Source organism: Phacochoerus africanus, chromosome 11 (assembly GCF_016906955.1).
Source record: "Phacochoerus africanus isolate WHEZ1 chromosome 11, ROS_Pafr_v1, whole genome shotgun sequence".
Lineage (NCBI taxonomy): Eukaryota > Metazoa > Chordata > Mammalia > Artiodactyla > Suidae > Phacochoerus > Phacochoerus africanus.
The window spans coordinates 84,823,438-84,849,318 of NC_062554.1; the positions used below are offsets into that span (position 1 = coordinate 84,823,438).

General features: G+C 35.5%; 1 protein-coding gene across 1 annotated transcript in view; it reads right to left on the reverse strand.

The window, feature by feature from the left end:
* Positions 1 to 25,881, reverse strand: part of CRPPA (CDP-L-ribitol pyrophosphorylase A) — a 301,491-nt gene that overhangs the window by 113,768 nt on the left and 161,842 nt on the right. Inside the window, exons 7-8 of the mRNA XM_047753666.1 lie at positions 17,348 to 17,425; positions 16,820 to 16,912 (exon numbers count right to left, since the gene is read on the reverse strand). Coding sequence (XP_047609622.1) covers positions 16,820 to 16,912; positions 17,348 to 17,425 — 171 coding nt within the window. The remainder of the gene's footprint in view (positions 1 to 16,819; positions 16,913 to 17,347; positions 17,426 to 25,881) is intronic.

The following is a 25,881-nucleotide window of genomic DNA, read 5'->3' on the forward strand; positions in this document are numbered from 1 at the left end:
TTAGTGTTAAATTATTGCTATAATAGTTTGTAATATTTTATCTCTTTAATATTGCAATAAATAATTCCATTTTGCAAAAAAAAATATAAATAACTGGAAATCTAACAAATAATAATTTCTTAAAGTAAATCCAGAAGAATTTTTTAAATATAATTTTTTTAGAGTATTAGTGTTTTCCTTAAAATTATTCAAATAACTATTTTTAAACATTATTTTCATTTAAACTTTAAGGTCTCAGGGTGATCTGTCCTCTTTTTCCCAAATTGTTGAGGTTTTACAGTAATGATTGCCTTTTATGGGTCATCAAAGACCTAAATCACAACAGCCTCAAAATAAACTATTTAAAATGCAAATACACATATCCAATGAACACTCAGAAATATGTGCATTCTGTATCAATATAAATTTTAAAAAACGCAATTATAATTTGTTCAATTGTGTAATAACTAGAAGCATTTTAAAATACACTTCACCTCGGAGTTCCTGTCGTGGCTCAGTGGTTAATAAATCTGACTGGGAACCATGAGGTTGCGGGTTCGATCCCTGCCCTTGCTCAGTGAGTTAAGGATCCAGCGTTGCCGTGAGCTGTGGTGTAGGTTGCAGCACACGGCTCAGATCCTGAGTTGCTGTAGTTCTGGTGTAGGCCAGCGGCTACAGCTCCGATTCGACCCCTAGCCCGGGAACCTCCATATGCCACGGGAGCGGCCCAATAAATGGCAAAAAGACAAAAATAAAATAAAATAATATACTTCACCTAAAACTCTTATACTAATCCCTTCCCTTCCTCTCCCTTCATTCATATGGAAATATGCTCTTTAGAATATATACCACAGAATATCTTAATATGTTTTTTCTGTAAAACAAGGGAATGAGGGTTTTTTTCACCCATCATGTTGCATTTTGCTTTACTAGGGAAAATTACTTATATAACATCCATTTTTAAAGGTATTATGAGATGATGTGCAATGTTTATTAATTTTGTAGATATTCAATAACTATTTTGGGGGAACTTTTCATTAAGCACAGTTGGTTGAAGACATACACATACAGCTGCTTCCTCTTAAAATCTAGGATGACATTAAAGACTTTTCTCCCCTAAAATGTTCAATCCGTAAAGAAACCAAAAGAAGATGAAAAGCAAAACAAAACAAAACAAAAAACAATCTGGAAGATGAAAAGGAAAGAAAGGTTTCATTCAGGTTTCTCTATCTGAATAACTGAAGAAAAGCCAATGTAACCCTGCAAGCTTGGGCTTAACCTTCCCTAGCTCTGTCTCCCTGAAAACTTGACAAGGTGACATTTCAGTTTTTTTTTTTTCTTTTTTTAAACCAGGCAGCATTACTTAACAGTAAAAGTAACTTCTGAATAGTGAACCACAACCAGGCTCAAAAAACTGTGAATGAACTACTTGCCTTCAAGGTAGTTCAACCTGCAGCCAGGGGTTCTCCCAGCTGGGACCTGAAAGCTAATAACTATCAGCTGTTAAAAATGATGTCACTTCCTATTTGTAGCTTAAGCCCTTCTAAAAGGATGTGTCATGTACCACCTTCTATGATCTTCCCTCACCCTTGAGAAGCCAAACCAGGGGGAGAAGGGGGGGCGGGGGGACAGAGCTCCTATACTAATGTGAAATTATGAGCTCAAGAGCTAAAGCAGAAGGACATGTCCATCTCTGTCCTGCCTTTGTTCCTGCCCTGTAGTCTTTCACAAAGTTGAGAAAACTAGTGCTAAGGAGGCTTCTTCTAGTCTTACGACTGTGAAATATCTAGCTGAAACTAAAACTGCTGGTGGTGGGGTTACCAACAAAAAGCAGGCTAATTCTCCAAACTTGAGACAATTTTGGAAACTTCAGTCATGGTATGGCTCTGAAGCCTGGAAACTGGTGGAGGGTAAGAGTTTTCACTAGATATTTATGCATGGACTGGTAAGATAAAGGCATATCTTGCAAAAACTATCAAAAATGAAGGCTATAGCAATATAACATGGTACAGTAGGGTTTAAGACAAAATGCCATTAATACGGATAAAGAAAACTATATATAATAAAAAAGAAAACTTATAATAACAATAACCTTATCACTAAAAACATAGATTTGAATACACAAAGCAAAAAATGACTGCATTCCAAGAAAACAATACCCAAATCCATCAACACAGAAAAATGTTTCACTGCACTTCACTTAGAAACTAACATATCAAAATTTTTTTTAATGTCAAAGGCTTCTGCTTCAGTGCAGCAGCTGATCGAGGGTGTTCCTCTTTCCATCTATAATCTTAAAAGGTTACCTATATTCCTGTTTTTCTGGCTGTTTCTATCCAGGAAAACTTGCACATGAGCTGATGCCATGCCACATTAAACAGCTCTAACTCCCTATTTACTGGTCACACAGCTTTTTTTTTTTTTTTCTTACAGAAATAGGTGTTGCAGCAAAAATATCTAGGTTGAAATGAAGAACATGGTACAATAGTTTTCAAAAGTTTTCACCAAGTCATAAGATTCTAAACTGGGACTAGAAGACCTTCACTACTGCTATAGGTCTGCAAGATTCAATACACCTTAGCTCCTTTAAAAGAAAAAATGTTAATGGCACTTAAATCAGTAGGCTAGTGCTGTTCACCACAGATTCCATGAATTAAGGAAAGAGAGCATAAAAATGAGTTCTAGGTAAAGTATTTACACACCTACAAACTACCTATGTACCCCATCCCTGACGTAAGACAAATACAGGTTTATTTATTCAGAATCAGCTCAGAATTACAATCTGGGGTCTGTAACTATGGTGAGCCATGTGCAAGTTCCTCCACAGCAAGGGAAGAAGGCGGCTTTAGAAGGGAAAAGGAAGTTGGGGGTGGGAGGGTGTGGTAAACAAAGAGTCCTTGGCTTGGTGGCTTTCCATTCCCTGAGTCCATTGCCAGGAAAGAAAAGGAGTGTTTGTTCTACTTATTGGACTCGACTGTAATCACAGGGCATGGGATCTCCCCCTTTTGGTCTCCCAGTTCTTTTTAAAAGAAGTTAATATTTATCAATTTTTGCACCACTAAACCAAGTACTTAAATTATAGGGAAACTTTGAGACATCAAGTAGTAGAACACAGGAGAGTAACACAGACCCTTTTCTGAATACACAGTATTGCTGAACATTATGCTAGTTGACATAAGCAAGTTTTAAAGAAACAGATACGGACATTCACCTTATGAAATATATTATCATGTTGACAAAATCTAAGCATGAAGAAATAGGATGAATCTCAACATTCTCTTTAACCACGTGGCAAAGCCTGATGACATCATGAAAATCAGAAAATAATCTCTAGCAGATGTACTTACTTCCTAATACGCATAACATAAAATTTAAGCATATACATAACACTGCTACTCATTCTGAATTTTAAAATATACCAACTACTTACAAGTTCAAGGAAAACATTCAGTTAGTACAATGCAATCAGTTTTAATTCTAAAAACAAAGCAGGTTTATACAACTGTAGCAGAAGTTTGCAAAATGGTCATGATAACTCCAGAAATGTAAATGTTTTTGCCTTAATAAAACAAACGTACAGTTTAGACAGGCTTGCATCCATTGAAATGCAGCAAAATATTTCATCTGGGTTGAGTTCTACACATTTGCTTATAGCTACATCAAGTAGATATTCTTCAGTCTCTTTTTGCACCATTCACTAATTTGCTACATGTAAATTACAGTAAAAATAATATTCTCCAGTTAGGATGCCACTTCTGAATGTTCTTTTCCATGCACACACAAAGAAGGTTAGCTTCCCACCCTCCAAAAAAAGAATGTAGTTTCATTTGTTTTGAAGGTAAAGAATTTACTCCTATAAACTAGTACACAGCTTAAATATTTAACATGTGGGGAGCTTCATAGCTTTGTGGGTGGGCGAGGTTTCTGGCACTCAGAGTTTGGAAAAGATTTCTCTGTGCCTCAAGTCCTCTACATTCAGTTCTACACATGCTTTATATTTGTCTTAGCAACCATTTAATATATACCTGGTCCCGGATGAACTCCAATTAATTTTTTTATGTTTTAAAATGTGATTTTTCACTTGTCTTTGAGGACAGGTACATTAAAGGGCAATTGTTAAGATCACATACAATGCTCTTTAAAACATCAGGAATGTCCCGTAATATCACATTTAACACTTCTGTCTCATTCCTGAGTCCATGTTCACAGGAAGGACTGAAAAGTGAGACAGGATTTGTGGTAGAAGGGAAAAGAAACCTTTTGTTTATTTGACTAAAAAGAAAGTCAATTTGTGAAGCTTAAGTATATACCTAAGCAATGTATTGCTTAATGCCCACCAAAGTGGAAAGAAGGATGGTCAAAATCAAAGTCCTGGTAATTATTAAATAATTGAGTAATAAAGAACTAGTAGATAGATCATAGTTTCTTTGAATCCACACACTAGATACTGGAAAATTACCAACATATGTGTACAGAAAAGTATATTGTATGAATGAGGCCCAACATCTTCAAAACATCACTTTGTAAAAGAAATTCAAGGGAAATCTAATAACTAATGAAACTGGCCAATATTAATCAGATCAAAGTAAGAGTTTATCTTAAGGATTAAAATAAAACCAAAATCTTTAGAAAAACATCCATCTCACTTTAACTACTTATGAATTATGCGGACTCTATTAATAAAAAATTAATTTAATGAATTGTACTTTGAAAAAGAAAAAACAAGCTTTTAAATATTCAATCACTTCACTTTAGATCAAGTTTAAATCTATGCCATCATGAAATTCAACTAACAATTCTGATGAATAGAAACTAATTAAGCTGTAAGCTATCATGGACACTCAGAGCAAATACCTAACAGTAATTTTTAAGTCTTACGCTACCAGCAAAGCTAGTAGGTTGGGAAATAAGAGCGTGCAACAAAATAAAATAGTACTTTGCATTAAAATATTAACCATACAAAAGATTTAAATGTTTCTATTGATACAAAGAATTAAAAAGTGAGTTTTGGAGTTCCCATCATGGCGCAGTTCTTAACAAATCCGACTAGGAACCATGAGGTTTCGGGTTCGATCCCTGGCCTTGCTCAGTGGGTTAAGGATCCAGCGTTGCCATGAGCTGGGGTGCAGGTCGCAGACACGGCTTGGATCCCGCGTTGCTGTGGCTCTAGCATAAGCTGGCAGCTACGGATCCAATTCGACCCCTAGCCTGGGAACCTCCATATGCCACGGGAGCGGCCCAAGAAATGGCAAAAAGACAACAACAACAACAACAACAACAAGTTTTATAGGAGTAAAAGTGTTATATTTGTGTACACTTTTTTCAGATCCTTATTGAAAAGATCAAAGAAGTAGTGGGATGAGAACTACGTATTTCAAACAGTCAATAGAAAAACCTAGTATTACTTTAAAACATGTACAAGTAATCATAAAATCAACATTTTTTCAGATTATTTCACACAACTGATTCTCCTATGAGGAGAATGGTAATTCTGCCATTTTTGTATTATGCCGCAATTACCTGAAGCATTGCATACAACTACAATTAACTTATTCACCATCTGTATCATCTGTAACAAATTTTAGAACCAAAAGTTAAAAGCAATCCCAATATAAAGCAATGATTAATTTAGCTATATTATTTGAAACATTTAACACTATATTTATGTATTTTTATGTTCGAGAAAACTGAGAAATTGTCAGAGAAAATAAACCACTGAATTACAAAAAGTATGTGATTCTTCACTGAGTTTAGTACATAATTTTTATATATTTTAGTGACTTGTCAAAATTTCATTTTACATGGTAAAATTTATTACTGTCTAAGCAACAGTTATTAAAGTTGCCTGCAGTCCATTAAGATCAGCAATTTCTGATTTTTTTAAAAAGTACGTATTGTTGGAGTTCACAAATAAAGACTATACGCATTTAAGCAAACAACGATGAAGCCCATTATAGTACTCTGAATTTCTAAGAATAATTGATTCTGTTTTTAATGTACTAATATTTGTCTTTTTTTTTTCTTTTTTTGGCTGCTCCTGCAGCACATGGAAATTCCCAGACTGGGGTGCAAATCGGAGCAGCAGCTATGGCCTACACTACAGCCATCGCAACAGTGGATCCAAGCCACATCTGCAATCTATGCCACAGCTAGCATCAATGCCTGATCCTAAACCCACTAAGTGAGACCAGGGATTGAACCTGCATCCTCACAGAGACAACATTAGGTCCTTAACACACTGAGACACAATGGGAACTCCTATGTACCTATATTTGTAAGTGAAAATGTCAAAGCAAGTTCAAGTTAATAAACATTTCTGAATACCTACACACACAGCGTTGGGAAAGGGAAAATGACTCAGCACAGGGAGTATCAATGAAGGATTCCAAAAGGAAATACTGTCACTCAAACTTTAAAGATAGCAAGAGTCAATCAAAGAAGATCTAGAAAAGTGATGTCTCAGGTAGCAAAACTCACCAGAGTAAACACAGATGTGTCAGGTAATATGGTGCATGTGCAGAACGAGAGTAGTTCAGTATCACTAGAGGGCAAACTGCTCAGGGAAGAAAGTAGAATAAGGATGATGAAATCAAGGAAGAGCCAAACCAGCCCAAACCTTTATGATCTGACTGAGCTTGGTCCAGGAGGGGATAAGAAGCCTCTGGAAGGTTTAAATAATGTTGGGGTTCAGGGCAGCCCACCCTAAAATAACCACTTTAACACACTGATTATTTTTAACTAAAGTTACTTGAGAAGCACTGGTTACAAGAAAGATACTCTAAGCCTCCACTATGTCTCCTCAAAGCAGGAAATAATTTCCCATGTGGAACCTACTCTCTCCATACCAGGAAGTAAGGAGACACCCTTATGGCCTGAGATAGGGAATTCAGGGCCACGGAGTCTATTTATCAAACTCTGCTGAGCTTCTTCAGTACTTAGTACCCAAGCCTAAGTTTCTTTGTCTTATCAGTTCTCTTCACCAATTTGTTGTTTCTTTGTCTAAAGGGTATATAAACAGCCTGCTTTGATCACTCTTGGGTATCATATCTGTGAGAAACTTGTACCTAAAAAATTAGGTTTTTTTTCCTATTAATCTGCCTTGTTCAATTTATTAGACTAGCCTAAAGAACCAGGAGGAACGAGGGGAATTTTTCCCTTCCTGACCATGAGAAGAGTGTCGTAGGTTTGTGGTTAGAAAAACCTGTCATGGTGGCTACGATAAGGTCAAAACTGAAAATAAAAGACTGTTAAGAGGGACAGTTCCTGAGGGAAGAAGATGAATTTCAGTTTTTTAAACTATTAAGTTTAAAAGTGCATTAGCACTTGAACATTCCTGTCAAAACAGAATAATGGCATTAGATGTAAAAACAGAGGAATTGGTACATGAGTTAATACTTTAAATCATGAAATTTGAAGACCCAGAGAGTATATGTCTATTAAAGAATGTCTAACAGATGATCCTTTAATAAAGGTAGTACGTAAAATGTGGCAAAGAGATCATTTCAGATTGAAAATTTAAGCCAAAGTTCAAGAAACTAGGGCCCCGGGGTCAATGCAGCTTCCCGCCTATTTTCTGTGAGTCAAGTTTTGCTGCCATAGCCTCACTGGTGCTTTGACATCTCGTCTATGCTGCCTATACACTACAGCTGTGGAGTGGAATAGGGCAGCCAAGACCCATGAAGTCTAAAGTATTATCTGGCCCTTTATGAGAAAAATTTCCCAACCCTTAACATAAAAATTTATCTCAGATCCAGGCAAAGAAAATGGCCTGAATTATCTCTTATAAAATGAGAGCATTCTACTAAATGATTTTTTAAATCCTTTTCTTCTTTAACAATCAGCTGTTACTTAAAAAGGATAAGTATTGATATCCCTTGAGAATGTCATGTGGTAAAGCGAAATGAGCACAATGCTTATTCTTGAACTGAGGATAATAGCAACAATGACAATCAACCCAGGACTGCTCTGAGGACTAAATGGGATCATTTTTTTTTTAAAGAAAATAAAAAGAAAAGGAGAGTGACCCATTATTTCAAACATTCAATAAGTCTGTTACAACCAACATTAACATAATTATACTAATAATATGCATTAGCAGGCCACATTTGGGGTGGGAGGTTCTGAGAATTGTAAATGTAGTGAGAGTTCCATTTCTTACAAATGGGAAGAATAACACAAGATCAATGGATTCTCACTGGTTGAGCAAAAGCCCTAGAACTCAGTTATTACAGTAAACACATTAAATTCTAAGAAAAAAACATTTATTGTACTTTCTCGAAAGTTCTAGAAATTGAGTATAACACTCAGAATACTCAGAAGAGACAAGCACGCTTAACAGTCTTGTCATTCCCAACTAAGAATTGTCTATCACCAACACTAGCATTATCTTGGCAACACTTGTTGCATTCCACCTTAGCAGGTACCAGTGAATAACGTATCCCAGCATTTGGGATAAGCTTCAAAATCCTATAAAATAAAACCTGCGGTGCTTGTGAAATTGAATCACACTATACTTTTCAAAAGTGTCACACATAAAGTTATTGCAAGTAGGGTTGAAGCCAAAGCATGTTTGAATCAAGAAGCTTTTGCATTAATTCCATCACCTTTCCATTCTTTCAATAAAATAACAGTTAAGGCTTCCAGAGAACTGCCAAAGTAATCTATTTTTAGGTAGTTATAGATTTTTACCCTAAGGGAATAGAGCTTAAGGCCTAGAATATTCTTACCATCTTCCTGTCTGCTCATGATTCAAACCACAGGCAAGATTTTGTTTTATTTTTTCTAGTTTCTCTCTGAATGTAAAACATTAATTCAGGGAAAGTTTCATTAAAAACATTCTATGTGTTACTCTTTCCAAAGAGAAAGGATATTACATTTACTCTTCATAGAGCTGGACACCACTCAGTCCTGCAAATTTCAGCTTTCTCCTTTATACCTAAGATCAACGCTGATCTTCTATTCCAGGCTAAACTGCTCCTTTCTCAAACAGACCTAATGTAAGTTCTTACCTTGGAGTAGTGGGTAAGAAGGGACCATGATCAGGGTCCTGTAAACTCCGGGCCACTACATCACTTTACAGGCTGACTCTGGTCATTTAATTAAGCTCATGCTATTATGAATCATCATTCAATAAAGCAAAAATAGGTAAGTAAACTTATTTCCTTAATTGAAGATAAAATAATCTGGAAAATTAGCATTTTTGGACATATTCTTCTGAAGTATAATGTAATCTTTTTAAAAATCACATTATTAAATGAGCTACATGTAAAAATACCTGGCACACAGATGTTCAATAAATGTTACATGAATTAATATTAAGCATGTAATTAGTTAATGAAGAGACTAGAGTAAGTCCCTGTCAATTGCTAACTAGATAGCACCTAAAGTAAGTTTAAAAGGAATAGTTAAGAAATAGCACTGGTGTGAGTTTTAATGATTAATAAATTTTTTTTTTTTTTTGGTCTTTTGTTGTTGTTGTAATTGTTGTTGTTGTTGTTGCTATTTCTTGGGCCGCTCCAGCGGCATATGGAGGTTCCCAGGCTAGGGGTTGAATCGGAGCTGTAGCCACCGGCCTACGCCAGAGCCACAGCAATGCGGAATCTGAGCCGCATCTGTGACCTACACCACAGCTCACGGCAACGCCGGATCGTTAACCCGCTGAGCAAGGGCAGGGACCGAACCCGCAACCTCATGGTTCCCAGTCAGATTCGTTAACCACTGCGCCACGACGGGAACTCCAATAAATTATTTTTTAGAGAGTAGGGCCTGGGCTAAACTTGGAAAAATAGATTCCTTGGGAGAGAGGAGAAAATCTCACAGCTCGTGTTACAGAGAGAGAAAAAAGAGGGACAAATGCAAAAAGGAAAAAACTGGACTTAATAAAAACCAAATTATGAAAAGAAAACAAGGGACAAATACAAAAGAAACCACCATTTGAAAAAATCCCATGAGTCTTGCGATGAAGATTAAAATACAGAAGGTATTAAAAACTGCTCAAACAAGGAATATTATACCACCTGTTTCATACTTGACATGACTATAATAATCTGAATTGCTTACTGTATACAAAAGTCATCCATGGTGGATCATACAAAGGTAAAAAGACATCACAAGATGTTGCAGTATAGATAATATTTTTGGGAAAGAGAAGCTACTTAGATACAATCAAGGGCATCCTACTCTTACAGATAAAGATTCTAAGCTAAAGTTCAGAGACATGAAATAACTTGGGCAGGCTAATAGACACCTGTTATCTGCATTCCTAGTACTTGTACCTTAAACCCCATTCCAGGTTCACATCCTTACCACACCAAAGATCTCCTTAAAGTCAGAGCCAATTCTTTCAACACCTCCTTTACAAGAATATAATTTATTTTTCTCTAAGAAGTAAAATCCTTCTTGATATTATAATCAAAGTCAGGCCTGGCATGTTTATATTAACATATGTATTTGTTAATTTATAATTAATGACAGAAGTATAACATGTAATTTAAAAATAATAAATGGTATTGAAAATGTATTTGGTCCCATCTTTGTAAAGAAATAGCATAACATAATTAAGCTACATGCTATTTCCATCATTTAAAATAGAATCCAGTACACAAACAAATCTCATAAGAAGAATCGCAGGCATATTTTTTTTAAATGGAATTACCAAACCAATTGCTTATTTCCTTTTCTAGGGCAAAAATTAATAAGCCACCTAACAAAGGAGGTTGGTTTCATTTATTTTGCCTCCTGAGCATTTCATGTTAAATGTTATAAACTGATTTACTAGGACAGCATAGGCAAATAAATTCAAAAAACAACTTTGCCCATCTGATCACATTCAGTAAACTACTTAAAGTAAGAAATTAAATAGTGATTCCAAACCTTGTGCTTAATTGATAAAAAAAATTATTCAGAAAATGAGAAAAAGGCCTCTGGAATTCATTTTCTGTGAAAATAAGTAACCTCTATTCACTAAAATAAAGACTACCAGAAAGTATGTCCTGCAAGAATCAGTTCCTTACTCATCACCAGTTACATGTCCATCACAATTAATCTTAGGGAATTTCTATATCCTTAACACAAACTCTCCAGCAACCCATTTAGCTGTAAGCAAATACCTCCCAAAACTTGAAAAAAAAAAAAAAAAAGTCAATTCTTTCTATTCAACACCTCCCATAAGAATGACTTCATCATTCCTCAACTTTGTGTTAGATAGGAATCCCCTCTTGACTGAAATTGCAAAAAGGCTCTAAAGGCATTTTAAACCAGTATTTATTTAGATTTTATTATTGATTTAGACAGGAAATACCTGAGACTTACTGTATAAGAAGAAAACAAATGAAAACATATGTAGAATTTGTGGAAGTGATTGCCACTAAAGCTGTATACAAAGATAAAAGAGAAAACTTTAATGTACCCTAAGTCATGACATTATAAAAATTTAATATGGAATAAACTTATAATTTTCTATAAGGGAAAAATTAAGGTATCCCTAAGGCTACAGTAACAGCATGGTTGAGACTGGAGTAGAAAAGGGAGTTGGACTTACTCCCTAGTTCATTCACTGGCTATTAAATTCTCATACACACACACACACACTATCCATTAAAAAAAATACATAAACTAGACACCAAAGACATAGAGTTGACCCTTGAACAATGTGGGGGCTAAGGACACCAACACTTTGTGCAGTTGAAAATTCACTTATAACTAATAGCCTCAGAGTACGTCATTCCTCCTCCGTCCCGCAGTTCCTCTGCTCCCACAGGCTCTCTAGGATTGTGTAGTAACCTAGTATTTACTATCGAGAAAAATCTGCCTCTAGGCGGACCCTGCAGTCCAAACCTGCTTTGATCAAGGGTAAACTGTCCCCTGTAAAGAGTAAAGCCAATATGAAGGCAGTAAGAATTTACCAAACCTTCCTTGTTTTTTAAGAAATTGTGCCTTAACACGTCTTCTTCCTACAGTAATAATAAGGTTAACAGAATGAAATATACAGAACAAGGAGTTAAGTAAAAAGTGAAAAATACATATTCTGGGTTCTGGTAAGGGATTTAACAGGATCACAGATTTTTTAACTTATATTCAATAAAGGCTCAGTATCCTGTGAAGTTGAAGAAAGAAACCATTAGACTTAAAAGAAGAAATCAATATGTGTTTCCAACTGTCATTTGTTCTTTATTAGGAAAAAAAATTAAACACATATATGTGTGTATATGTATATTTTTAATATTTTTCCGTATTATTTAACACATTCATGAGAGCATAAAAGTAACAAGTGTATATGATAAACTGCACATTGGATTGATTCTGTTCCTGGCTCTGCTATTGGTGAGCCATGAAAGCTTCTGGAAACAATTTATCTCTGTGACAGTTTCCCCAGATGTGAAAGTATCAAGTGTCAATGAATAGCGGTTTTCTATTTTTTTATTTGCTGACATGTTCAAATAGTAAACATTTTGAAGTATTTTAAAGATCATATATTTTGATCTGTTATGTCAATAAACCACTTCCCGGTAACTAGAACTAAATTAGGCACTTGCGAAGGTTTATTTATGTTTCTCAAAGCATTAAAATTCCATTGGGAATTTGTTTTTTGCTAAAGTAAATTCATGAAAAGATTCCTATCTCCTTAAAGCACCAATAAAATTACTGTCTACACTGTCAGAGGAAATTAAAGCTTTAGAGTAATTATCCAGGTAATTACCATAAAATAATTTTGCTATGGAAAGTGATAAACTATTTTATCAAGTAAAATTAAAAGAGTTTGCTTAAGTTCTCAATTTCGAACCTCTATTTAAATTTGTGGCCGACTGCTTTCTGCTTTTAAAAACTAAACATTTTTTGGTGCTTATTGTTTCAGTGTATTAGCTATGCTCACTGAGTAAATAAGAATATACTGTTCACTGTCTCATTTGATAGTAGTACTGAAGGATATTTTGTGGAAATCTGGCCAGATCCAAATAAATTAGAATCTCTATTTTATTTTTTGGACCTAGAAGGTATATTTTGATAGTTTTACAATTGGTTTTATGTAATCTTGGATGGAAAACGGTTATGTTAGTTTTAGCTGCTCAAACTCTCCTCTCCATTGCTGGGGAAAAAATACCTCTGTCATCATTAATTTCTAAGCAAAGACTCAGCCTACAATTCAGACTCTTAGCACTTTTGTGTCTTGTACAATTTAAGTAAAAGCCTATGTTTTTGGGAGTGATTTTTATATCTGAAATTTTATGAATTGACTTTTTAACATTTAAAATAATTGCTTTTTCTAAATATTTATCGCTACTTAAGTAATGAACGAAAACATGTAAGAGGGATAGAACACAGAGCTAAACATGTCCCATATTGATAGCTATTGTATCAGATGATTCCGAAAAGGGCTTTCAGATGACTGTCTTGACAGCTGAAATCTGAAATAGGTGCTAGCAGTACTATACTCACACCCCTGGTAACCACAAGGAAGAGAGGCTAACAAAAAAACCTCAGTCAACTCAGGATAAAATCTTTGCTCCTCAATAAATTATGCGATAGATTAAATAGCAACAGAAATCACATCTGAAATGACCCTTACAGATAATTCCTACACAATTTTATGAAAGAAAGCATTGATTTTAGTAAGGTTTTTTCTTGTTCAAAGACATAGAAAGGGGTCTAAATTTTTTCATGTCAACCAGTTTTTAATTTAAGAAAGAGGTTTTTGTTTTTGTTTTTTTTCTTTCAAATACAGGGTAGGCAAGTACAAAGTATGCTTGATGTCTGAGTATGTATTCCCAAAGGCTCACAGTTAAAAGACCACATAGCATAACAAATATCTTAAGGCGCAGAGGTGGACTGAGAAACACAAAACGTATAAAGTGACCCCACCCAACTATCTCTGCCCACTTTAATGCTGATACCTATTTTACCATCAGTCAGTCTCCCGCTGATTGCAGAAACATGGAAAATTCTGATAGTTCAATATAACTACTGTTAAATTAAATTATACCTTCCAGAACAAAGGATTTTTAAAGTTGATCAAATTAACACTGGTAAACTCCTTAAATCATATTCAACATCATCAACAATTAAGAAGCTGGCAAAATCAGACTACTTAAAATACATAAAAAGGATGTAAGAATAATGACCAAGCAGATGATCTAAAAGGATATTTTGAATGAAGTAGTAATAGATAATCCTTTTTACAAAACTAAAAATATTCAAAAGTATTTTTGCAAAATGACTATTTGAAATGAAGCATGCCACAACATTCTCTTGTAACTATCTGCAAGATTATTCAAAAAAGTTTATTTTGCAAACATAACATTTTTAAAATAGAAGATAAAATTATTTAAACAAATATCTTAGTTCTTTTCAAATAAAATCTCAATTATGTGTCTTACTCTTCATGGTAAAATTATGTTCCTTTCTTAACATGGATCTTTAAGCAGTAGCCTCTCCCCACCAGGCTATCTTCAATAACAAAGACCTCCTACATTAAATATTTCCTAATCCATTTTGCTTTCATAAAAGCCAGGGAGAAGTTATTTTTGAACAACCAAGACACCTGCAGAACCAGAACTAAAATCTAATCAGCCTAAATACCTAGAACTCTGCACCATTAACTGTCTACTCCTTTAGTACTTAGCTCCCTATAAGGGATAAATATTCCAGATGAGGTTACAAGTCACATGTACCTTTTCAAGGACTATTGATGACAGCTAACAAGGAATTCCGAAGTATTTTTCTATATCTAGATGAAAATATAAAACGTAATGTGGGCTGAATCAATAGTATAGGTCTGACATCAATTTTTAGCACTGAGAACATGATCTGAAGTATTTGTCAAACAAATGTCCCAGTGAAACTGACCTTTAGTCCCATTCCTTCTGAGTATTTCCTCTTGTAGAGTAAAACATGACAACACTGCAAGTGACAAACTTAATTAGATAGCCTCTTAGTTGAAAAAATCCTCACAAACACCTAGCCAAATACAATTTTGCTTTGCATCTTGCTGATTCTTACATATGAACTGAAAATGAAAGTTGATAAAATTTAGCATAGGAAAAAGGGCCACTGCACTTCATCTCAGCCAAGACAAAACAGGCCTTTAAACATTTACAATACATGCATTCAACAACTGTTGTTTCACATAATCCCCAAATAAAAATGGAGATATTTTTCTATGACACTGATGCCACTTTCGATGGGTTTTCTGATGAATAAAAATTTACCTGTTGAACAAACTCTTCTTTGACCATTCTTCTCAGAATTTAAAAATGCTTAACAAAAGCCTTACTTAAAAAAAAAAATCCCCCATGGTAGAATCCTTTTTGTCTTGGTTTAATCTTCCAGCAAAGTAACTCAGATGGAAGTGAAATAGAGAAAACATAGCCTCTTAGCTGACTGCTATGTATAATATCTTTTTAATTATATAGATAGGTACACACATATACATATATGTTTGCATATGTATTCATTACACTTAATATGTATATATGTCTATGTATTTTTACAACTAATGTGAAAATTGTGTCCCCAGATATCTAGACTCAAATTTAAGTTTTTTATTTTACAATTAATATGATTTTCCCACAAAACTCTGTATTTGGTGAATATTTGAATGGTTCTGTCAAATTTTAAGTCACAGGGAAACTGTAACTTTTGGGGGTAAAGTAGCATTAGGTAAAGTAGCATCAGAAGGAAAAGATATTGAACAATTATAGATTACAGAACAATTCAAAATCCAGAGATGGGAGTTCCCATTGTGGCTCAGTGGAAACTAATCCAACTAGTATCCATGAGGATGTGGGTTCGATCCCTGGCCTCACTCAGTGGGTCAGGGATCTGTCACTGCCATGAGCTGCGGTGCAGGTCGCAGATGTGGCTCAAATCCCATGGTGCTGTGGCTGTGGTATAGGCCGGCAGCTGCAGCTGTGATTTGACCCCTACCCTGCGAACTACCATATGCCGTAGAAGCAGCATTCATTTTTTCTAAAAAGAAAAAATGAAAAAATTCAGAGACAATTTATGTGATTCCCAATCCAAAAAGGTAGCATTCTTTGCCTTTCCAGTGATTTGTTGCATCCAAAAGATCCAGATTCTAAATATATTCTATTGAAATATTCCTATTAAGTTTACTAATAACCTTAACTTCATCACACAGAGTCTATCCATGCAATGAGAAAATAATGGGTTAACAAATATTAATTATAGAGTTACAATTCTCCAGCTTGGTGTTTTTTTGTTTGTTTGTTTTAATGGCTGTATTCACAGCATGTGAAAGTTCCCAGGCCAGGGACTGAATCTGAAACACAGCTGCAACTTACACCTCAGTTGTTGCAACACCGAATACTTTAACCCACTATACCTGGCCAGGGACTGAGCTTGCATCCCCACAGCGACCTGAGCCACTGCAGGTCCGTGGCAACCTACTGTACCACGGAGAACTCCAACTCTCCAATTTAAAGTAAACATTTTACAGTTTTTAAAGTATGTTGATTTATAGTATACAGACTTATACAATACTATTCTCAAACTAGTTCTAGTAGACATTTCCTTCCTAACTAGAGGATTGTCCATCTTTTCCCTTAGTTTGACTCAGAATACTAGGTAGCCTACCCACCCCCAAAAATCTGACATTTACTGGAATACACGAATTGGAATTGTACAGAAGTCAACAGAAAATTAAATTCAAATATTTATGGAAGTAATACAGAGGACTGACGTTGAGATACAAGAGTAACAATAAAATACAAGAACTAGGTTTTAAACTGCTGTGTGCATATGGCTTTGATGAAGAGAGGTAGAGGAAAAAGGTAGAAAAGTTGAATTCCAAGGACAAAGCCCAAGTTTGAACAAATTCACTTACTGAAATAACAACAACAGGATATAAAATGGAAAGATTACTTTCTTCAAGCATATTCAGTAATTTATGGGTTTCTTCAAAATCAGAGGTCATAACCTGAAAGATTATAAAAATAAAGTGAAAAGACATACATAAATGACTTCAGAGTTAATTCAAGGATAGAAATGGAGAGCTTTTACATAAACATTCAAATACCTATCAAGCTTAATTTTAAACTGTCAAAATATTTTAAAGGACACCCATAAAATGAGAGCTATTAAAATTTAAATTGTTTGTTAATTCAAAATTTCCTATCTGCTTTATATCAGAAAATTGAAAACATTATCTAAATAAATATCACCTTCTTCTCGTTATGGGAATTATTAGAAAATATTTCCCTACTACGAAAGATAAAAAATAACATTTCCAAAAACATACTGTATAACACAACTAACCTATCAAAATTTTACTGTCAAATATTTGAGAATCGAGGAAACTAAGTACTCTTCCATATTACATTTATACAAATCCTCAATGCATTCAATCACTTACATTCACACAAACAAAACTGTAGCATTGCTCTAAGATGATTTGCTGAAGATCTTTTCCAGATGTGACTTTCTTCATATGCTAGGAGAAAAAATTAGAGGGAAAAAAGAGTTTATAAACTAGACAGAAAGACCAAACATAAACAACCTTATGAGCACAAAATTTCTATAGGTACACAAGGCCAAGGACCATGTATAAAATAATAATTCAGAGTGAAGTTCACAGGGCTACCAAGAAGAAAAAATTAGTCCATAAATAATTAAAATTATTGTAGCAAAGAAAGATATAATAAATTGTTTTAAATAAGAAAAAATATCTTGAGAACAGGCTCAAGATATCCATGAATGGGTAAATGGTCTGGCTTTTCTTACATGGGAATAGGGAAATACTTTGCTTTTTATTACACAAAAATGTATTGTAGAGAATATTGGAATAAAATTTAAAAGTTGATTAGAAAAGGCTTGTTAAAGGACTCTGCAAGCATATGAAATACTACAGTTACAAAGAATAGATTTAATTAAGCATGGAATGACTATAAATAGGGGGAAAAAGAGATTATCATAATTGGCCTTCTTCTGAAGGTTCAGATCAACATGCAGAGTAGCAAGATCCTGAGCTCACCCTTCCCATGAACACACCAAAACTACAATACTTAGAAATATTATCTCTGAGAATGCCTTGTAGAACAGCAGCACAGACTTTCTATAGATAAGGATATTAAGAAAAGGACACATCAAGACATGTAGGACAGGCAGAGAAGCAGAGATGCAGTCTAGTCAGAACCCCCACCTCAAGTGCAGCAATCCATAAGGAGGAGGTGTATCACGACCATGAAGATTCCCCCTGAGGGGAATCTGAGCCCTACATTGGCCTCCCCAGCCTGGGGGACCTACACCAGAAAGGTGAGCCCTCTAACATCTGGCTTTGAAAGCCAACAGGGCATACACATGGGGAGAGCCAAAGGTCTATTGGAAGTTGAGATTCTGCTCTTGAAAGGCCATGCACCAACTCACTCATCCAGAAGCCCAACACAGAGGTAGCACTTTCAAAAGAGCCTAGGTACAAGAAGGAGATTCAGGAGTTCCCTTCGTGGCTCAGTGGTTAGTGATCCTGACTAGGATCCAGGAGGACGCAGGTTCAATACCTGGACTCAATCAGTGGGTTAAGGATCTGGCATTGTCGTGAGTTGTGATGGTCTCAGAACCCGTGTTGCTATGGCTGTGGTGCAGGCCAGCGTCAGCAGCTCCAATTTTATCGCTAGCCTGGGAACTTCCATATGCTGTGGGTGTGGTGCTAAAAAGCTAATAAATAAATAAATAAATATAAAAAGAAGGAGATTTAATGATGAATTTTAGGGCATGTGCTGGAGGGACAGAAATCTGGTGGAATCGTCTCCAGAGAAAGCAGCACTGGCAGGCATCTTCCCCCCCCCCCCCCGCACCCCTCCTTCCACCTTGACAGGTACCATTTCTCTCAATTTTCATCAGCCTAGCTAACACCTTGTACCTTGCCCCAGTATTCCCTTCAGAAACAGCCCTGTCCAACCCACCCAATTCACCCAACATGACAGGGTTTTCCAAAGCAGCTCCTACCTGACTCCACCCTATGGTTAGCCTGAGCACCAGCACCCCTGCTCTGAGGGGCCAGCCCCACACACAAACACACCTACAGCAGTTGTGAACAGACTTCTGAGCCAGCCAGGTCAAGGACCAGCATACACTTTCTACCTGTCTGCAACAACTGTGACCCAATCACAAGGAGGGCTCATGCACCCCAAATAGGGGGTACTCCTAGAGCACCTGGCTCTGGTGACCAGCCAGGAGAGAATTACCACGAGGCCCCATAGGATACCATTTATATAAAGCCACTCTCAAAACCAGGCTATATAGCTGATATACCTCATACACAGAAAAACAAGGAAACAAAAGAGTATCTTCCAAGTGAACGAAGGGAAAACTTAAAAAAAAAAATTAAAATAAACATTTATTAAATGAAGAGTTTGAATTAATAGTCATCAATATGCTCAATGAATGGGGATAAAAACAGATGGACTCAGTGAGAATTTAAAAATCAAATATAGAAAAGAGACAGAGCTAACGAATAAAATAATTGTAATGAAAAATACACAAGGGGATCAATAGCAGATGAGAAGATGCAGAAGAACAGATTACTAATGAGGATGATATGGTACAACAAATCACTCAAAACAGCAAAGAAAGGTAAGAATTAAAAAATTGAAAATTAAAAAAAAATTGACTGCTTATACAATATCAAGTATACTAATATTTGCATTATAAAGGTCCCAGAAGGAAGAGAGAAAAAGAGAAAGAAGGACAAAAAAACCTATTTGAAAAAATAATGGCTGGGGAGTTCTCGTTCATGGCACAGCGGAAATGAATTGGACTAGAAACCATGAAGTTGCAGGTTTGATCCCTGGCCTTGCTCAGTGGGTTAAGGATCTGGCGTTGCCATGAGCTGTGGTGTAAGTCACAGATGCAGCTTGGATCTGGCGTTGCTGCGGCTCTGGCATAGGCTGGCAGCTATAGCTCCAATTAGACCCCTAGCCTGGGAACCTCCATATGCTGCAGGTGCAGCCCTAAAAAAAAGGACAAAAACACAAAAAAAGAAAGAAAAAAGAATGGCTAAAAATGTTCCAAACCTGGATAAAGAAAGAGACATCTAAGTTCCAGAAGCATATTGTGTCTGAAACAAGATGACAAAGAAACCCACACCAAGATACCCTATAATTAAAATGTAAAAATTTAAAGACAAAGAAAATGAAAAGCAGCAAGAGAAAAACGAGTTATATACAAGGGAAACTCCATAAGATTATCTGTAATTTTCCAGCAGAAATTTTATAGGCCAGAAGGATTAGCAAGAAATAAAGTAAGAAAGGAGAAAATTTACAACCAAGAATACTCTACCTAGCAAGATTATCATTCAGAATTGAAAGACAGTTTCCCAGAAACAAAACTAAAGTAGTTCATCACCTCTAAACTGGCCTTACGAGAAATGTTGAAGGGAATTCTTTAAACAGAAAAGACCATACCTAGAGACCAGACATTTATAAAGAAAAACTAACTGGTAAAGGCAAACATATAGTAAAAATAGTAGATCGAACACCTATATAGCTAGTATAAAGATTAAAAGACAAAAGTAGTAAAATCATCTGTGTCTAAGATATTTAGGTGACATACAAAATAAAAAGATATAAAATATGGCATCAAAAACAAAACATGTGGAAGAGTACTTTTAGAATGCATTTGAACTTAAGCCACCATCAAGTTAAAATAGACTATTAAATACATAGTTTGTTATGTATGAACCTTATGGTAACCACAAATCAAAAACCTCTAACAGAAAACACACAAATTAAGAGAAAGGAATCCAAACATTACACTAAAGAATGTCATCAAGAAGGGGAAAGAACAAGAGAAGATGAAAGGGATTAAAAAACTACAAAACCAACCAGAAAACAACAGTATCTATCAACATTAATTCAAACAAAAGCACTAAATGCTACTATCCAAAGACATAGGCAGCCTTTTGACCAAAAAGGCACATGAAAGAGCTCAACATTTTTAATTATTAGAGAAATTCAAATCAAAACTACTAGGTGAGTTCCCATTGCAGCGCAGCAGAAACGAATCTGACCAGGAACCATGAGGTTGCAGGTTCAATCTTTGGCCTTGCTCAGTGGGTTAAGGATCTGGCCTTCCTGTAAGCTGTGGTGTAGGTCCCAGATGAGGCTCAGATCCCGTGTTGCTGTGGTTGTGGCGTAGGCTTGGTGGCTGTAGCTCCAATTTGACTCCTAGCCTAGGAACCTCTACAGGCTGCAAGTGCGGCTGTAAAAAGTGAAAACAAATAAACAAACAAAAAAATCTACAATGAGGAACCACTTTGCAATGTTAAAAAATAGCCATCATCGAAAAAAATCTGCAAATGAAAAATGCTGGAGAGGGTGTAGAGAAAAGGGAACCCCCCAAACTGTTGCTAGGAATGTAAGTTGGTACAGCCACTACCAAGAAAACGGTATAGAAGTTCCTTAAAAAACTAAAAATAGAGCTACCATGTGATCTTGCAATCCCACTCCTGGGCGTATCTGAAGGAAAACAATAATTTGAAAAGATACATGCAACCCAATGTATACACTGATATGGTGTACATATATATGTGTATATATACATGTGCATATGTGTATACACACACACATGCACACACAATGGAATATTACTTAGCCATAAAAATGAATAGTCTTTTCATTTGCAGCAACATGGACAGACCTAGAAATTATTGCACTAAGTGAACTAAGTCAGAGAAAGACAAACATCATATGAGATCACTCATGTGTGCAATCTCAGAAAATGGCACAAATGAACTTATTTACAAAACAGAAGCAAAATATTAGCAACCTGAATTCTACAACACATTAAAAGGATCACATATCATAATCAACTGAGATTAATTCCAGGGATACAAGTTTAATTCAATATTCACAAACCAATCAACGTGATATAGCACACTCATAAAATGAGGAATAAAAATCAGATGATTGCCTCAACAGATCCAGAAAAAGCTTTTGACAAAAGTTAACATTCATGATAAAAATTCTGAAAAAAGCAAGTGCAGCAGGAACATATCTTAACATAAAAATGGACATTTATGACAAACTCACAGCTAACATCATACTCAATGCTGAAAAGCTGACAAGGACAAGGATGCAAAACACTTTTATACAATGTAGTATGGAAAGTCCTAGCCATAGCAATCACATCAAGATAAGAGATAAAAAGCACCAAAACTGGAAGGGAAAAAATAAAATGGTCACTATTTGCAGATGCCATGATACTACATATAGAAAACCCTAAAAACTCCACCAAAAACCCTATTAGAATAAATGAATTGGGCAAAATTGTAGAATACAACCTCAAAATATAGAAATATGTTTTATTTCCATACACTATCAGAAAGTGAAATTAAGAAGGCAATTCTATTTATAGTTGCATCAAAAAAAAACCCCTAGTAATAAATGTAACCAAGGTTAAAGATGTGTACTCTGAAAACTAGGAAACATTGATGAAAGAAATTAAGATGTTAAATTATTATGTTAAATGAAGTAAATCTAAGAAATTAATTTATGTGTGGAATCTAAAAAACAGAACAAATGAACAAAACAAAACAGAAACAGACTGGTGAGAACAAGGTAATGATTATCAGAGGGGTTGGGAGTGGGAATAGGGTAATGGGCAAAATAGGTGAAGAACATTTAGTAGTACAGACTTCCAGCTCTAAAAGTTAAGATTCCAATTCCAGTGGTTCAGGATGCTATGGAGGTGAAGGTTGATCCCCAGCCCAACACAGTGAGTTAAAGGTACAGGAATTGCCACAGCTGTGACTTGGATTCAATCCCTGGCCTGGAGATTCCATACGCCACAAGTGTAGCCATGAAAATTAAAAAAACAAACTCATGGAATTTAATATGCAAAAAAGGGAATCTAGTCAAAAATATTGTGGTGATCTTGTGTGGTGACAGATGGTTACTAAGCTTATCTTGGTGAGCAATTCATAAGGAATATACATGTCAAATCTCAATGCTGTACACCTAAAACTAGTATCAACTATACTTCAATTAAAAAATAAAAACAAAAATTATAATATAGAGAAATAAGACGAATTAGGGCCATGGTAATAAAAAAGATCATTACCAGAGGTAGTCCCAGACTAGACATAGAATAGCACATATACTACAAAAGTTTTCCTCATAAAATTTTTATTCCATATAAATTGAATATTCTAATTAATCTCTATTTTTTCCATTACAGCTATATGAACAAGAAACCACTAAACAAGGGATGTGTTATAATGATATCTTTGTTATTGCAACTACATAAAAAATAACATTTCCATGGTTAATGCTGGCACTGCATTTAGAAAGCTTCACAATCCTAATTCTGGAATACAATGCTTGTTCCATAGTAAAACATGAGCCTCTGTACCTCAAAGAACATTCCCTCTTCAGTAGAATTCAGCTTAATTATACTTAATTGTGCCAGAATATCTGAGAAAAAGAAGTGAATATTTTGAGGTCTTAGCTATGCTATAGAAATTACTTGGCTCATAAATTTAGAGAACATTATTTTGGTTTCAAGTTCTTAAGTACAAATTTCAAAGAGCACATTATAAAAAAAATGACTTTCATAGTCATCAACTACATATTGATAGTAAAATAAAGAGGAAATCAGCTTCCATTGTGCAACACTGAGTTTGTTAAAGGAGTCACATCTTCTAGATATTACAGGAAGCTTTTCTCAGGGATTTCTCACATATCTAAACAGTTTTAAAGCCATGAATAGCTAATTTACTCTAGATTGGCTTTTCATGGATGTTCACATGGCAGGCAAACTTGCAAAGATCTACTCCCTTCTTGGAGTAGATCTGCTTATGCTCCAGAGAGTAAAGACGTCTCTCTCCATAAAGCATCTCTGCGTGGCATTCTAGAGTAATAAAAACAATGTCTCTCTTGTTCTGTAAGAGGAGGATGGGCTGGTTTTGCCAGCAGTCCCTGTATAAGGCCAGGACTTCCTAATATCAAGATTCTTCTTCAACGAGCTCCATGCCCCAGCAACACCCAGCTATAATTGCATTTCTTGGTGCTGCACTGTTACTCTCCTTACCACTACTGTTGTAACAAATTGTCTTTTCCCTGACATTGGAATTTCATGTCTTTTGCCAATATTTATAATATTAGCATGTGTGTTTGCATACAAGGTGGCTATAATCCTCTCAGATCCTGCTTTGTTTCTGACTCAACAGATATGAACTAAGGCAGCCACATCATCAGATCTTAAACAAACATGAATGAATTTTGAACCCCCCCGAAAAAAAGACTTACTATGAAATTCTTCTAGATGGATATAAGTAAGCCTAGGATGAGAACTTGAGAGACATTCCAGTTTATCTTTTTCAAGTATTAAAATTGATAAAATTATTAAGGACAAGGTATGGAAACTTGGAGGATAGAAACATCTTTTAAATCACTAGCAAATGCCTGACAAATAAGTTTTAAAAACTTACCAGTTTTATTTTTAATGTTTCAAGAACAAAAGCAATGTTTTTGTTCTTGAAACCAACTATGCAAAAGTTTCTTTAAAAAGGTTAAAAAAAATCCAAAAATACCCCTACCTAGAAATAACTACCCTGAACATCAGATAAATATCATTTATATAGTCCTCTATTAATACTACATGCAGTAAACTGGCAGGACAAAAAGATAGCAGGACAAAAGTTAATAAACTTAGCTAAAATAGAATGACATGCATATCATTTTTAAATTATTTAAAGTTAGCAAAAAAAATTAAATATAATAAAACTAAAGACACTGCTAAACTTCAGATAATTCTTCACCCTCAAAGAGCTTTTTCTAAACATTATCATGGACAATATTAACACACATCATTTCTAAGACAGTATTAATTGATTTCCTTCTACAAAAGAGAATGAAATGGCCTTTTTTTTTTTGTCTTTTTGCTATTTCTTGGGCCACTCCCGCGGCATATGGAGGTTCCCAGGCTAGGGGTCTAATCGGAGCTGTAGCCACCAGCCTACACCAGAGCCACAGCAACACGGGATCCGAACCGCGTCTGCAACCTACACCACAGCTCACAGCAATGCCAGATCCTTAACCCACTGAGCAAGGCCAGGGATCAAACCCGCAACCTCATGGTTCCTAGTCGGATTCGTTAACCACTGAGCTGTGACGGAAACTCCTGAAACAGCACATTTTAAATCTTCTACCACAACCCAGTTCTGGTCAATTGCATTTGTACCCTGATGAGGTTTATTAGACTCAAAGCCTATGCTATAGTCATAATTCACACAATTTAGACATGTCTACACTCAAGAAAACTGTTTTAAACAAAATCTCTCCATTTATAAGTTTATATTAATTCACTTCTCTAGTTGATGAACTTTGGATGCAGATAGTTTTTTTGTGTGTGTTTTGGACCAAACCTGCAGTATATGGAAGTTCCCCAGCTAGGAGTCAAATTGGAACTTCAGCTGCAGGCCTAACCCCAGCCACAGCAACACCAAATCTGAGCTGCATCTGTGACCTATACCACACCTTGCAACAATGCCAGATTCTTATCCTGCTGAGAGAGGCCAGAGATCAAACCTGCATGCTCATGGAGACTACATCAGGTTCTTAACCCACTGAGTCACAATGGGAAATCCAGGCTGGGGGGTTGTTTGTTTTAAACAAAAATCTTACCATTTTTTAATTCCTTGAGTTTTTCATACTGGAAGAATAGCTTAGCTGGGAACAAAAGTTCAGTTCCACACTTTCTTTCTCTCACAGATTTGCAGTCACTGTACCACCAACTTCAAACACTATTTCAAAGCATTGTCCTGATGCTTTTTAAAGTTGTGTCTCATTTACTCCCTCTACATTCACCATTTTATTGGGTAGATGTCAACATCAAGTTGCTCTACCAGGAACTAGTCATAGAAGTCCCATATGAATTATTTTCCTATTGTCT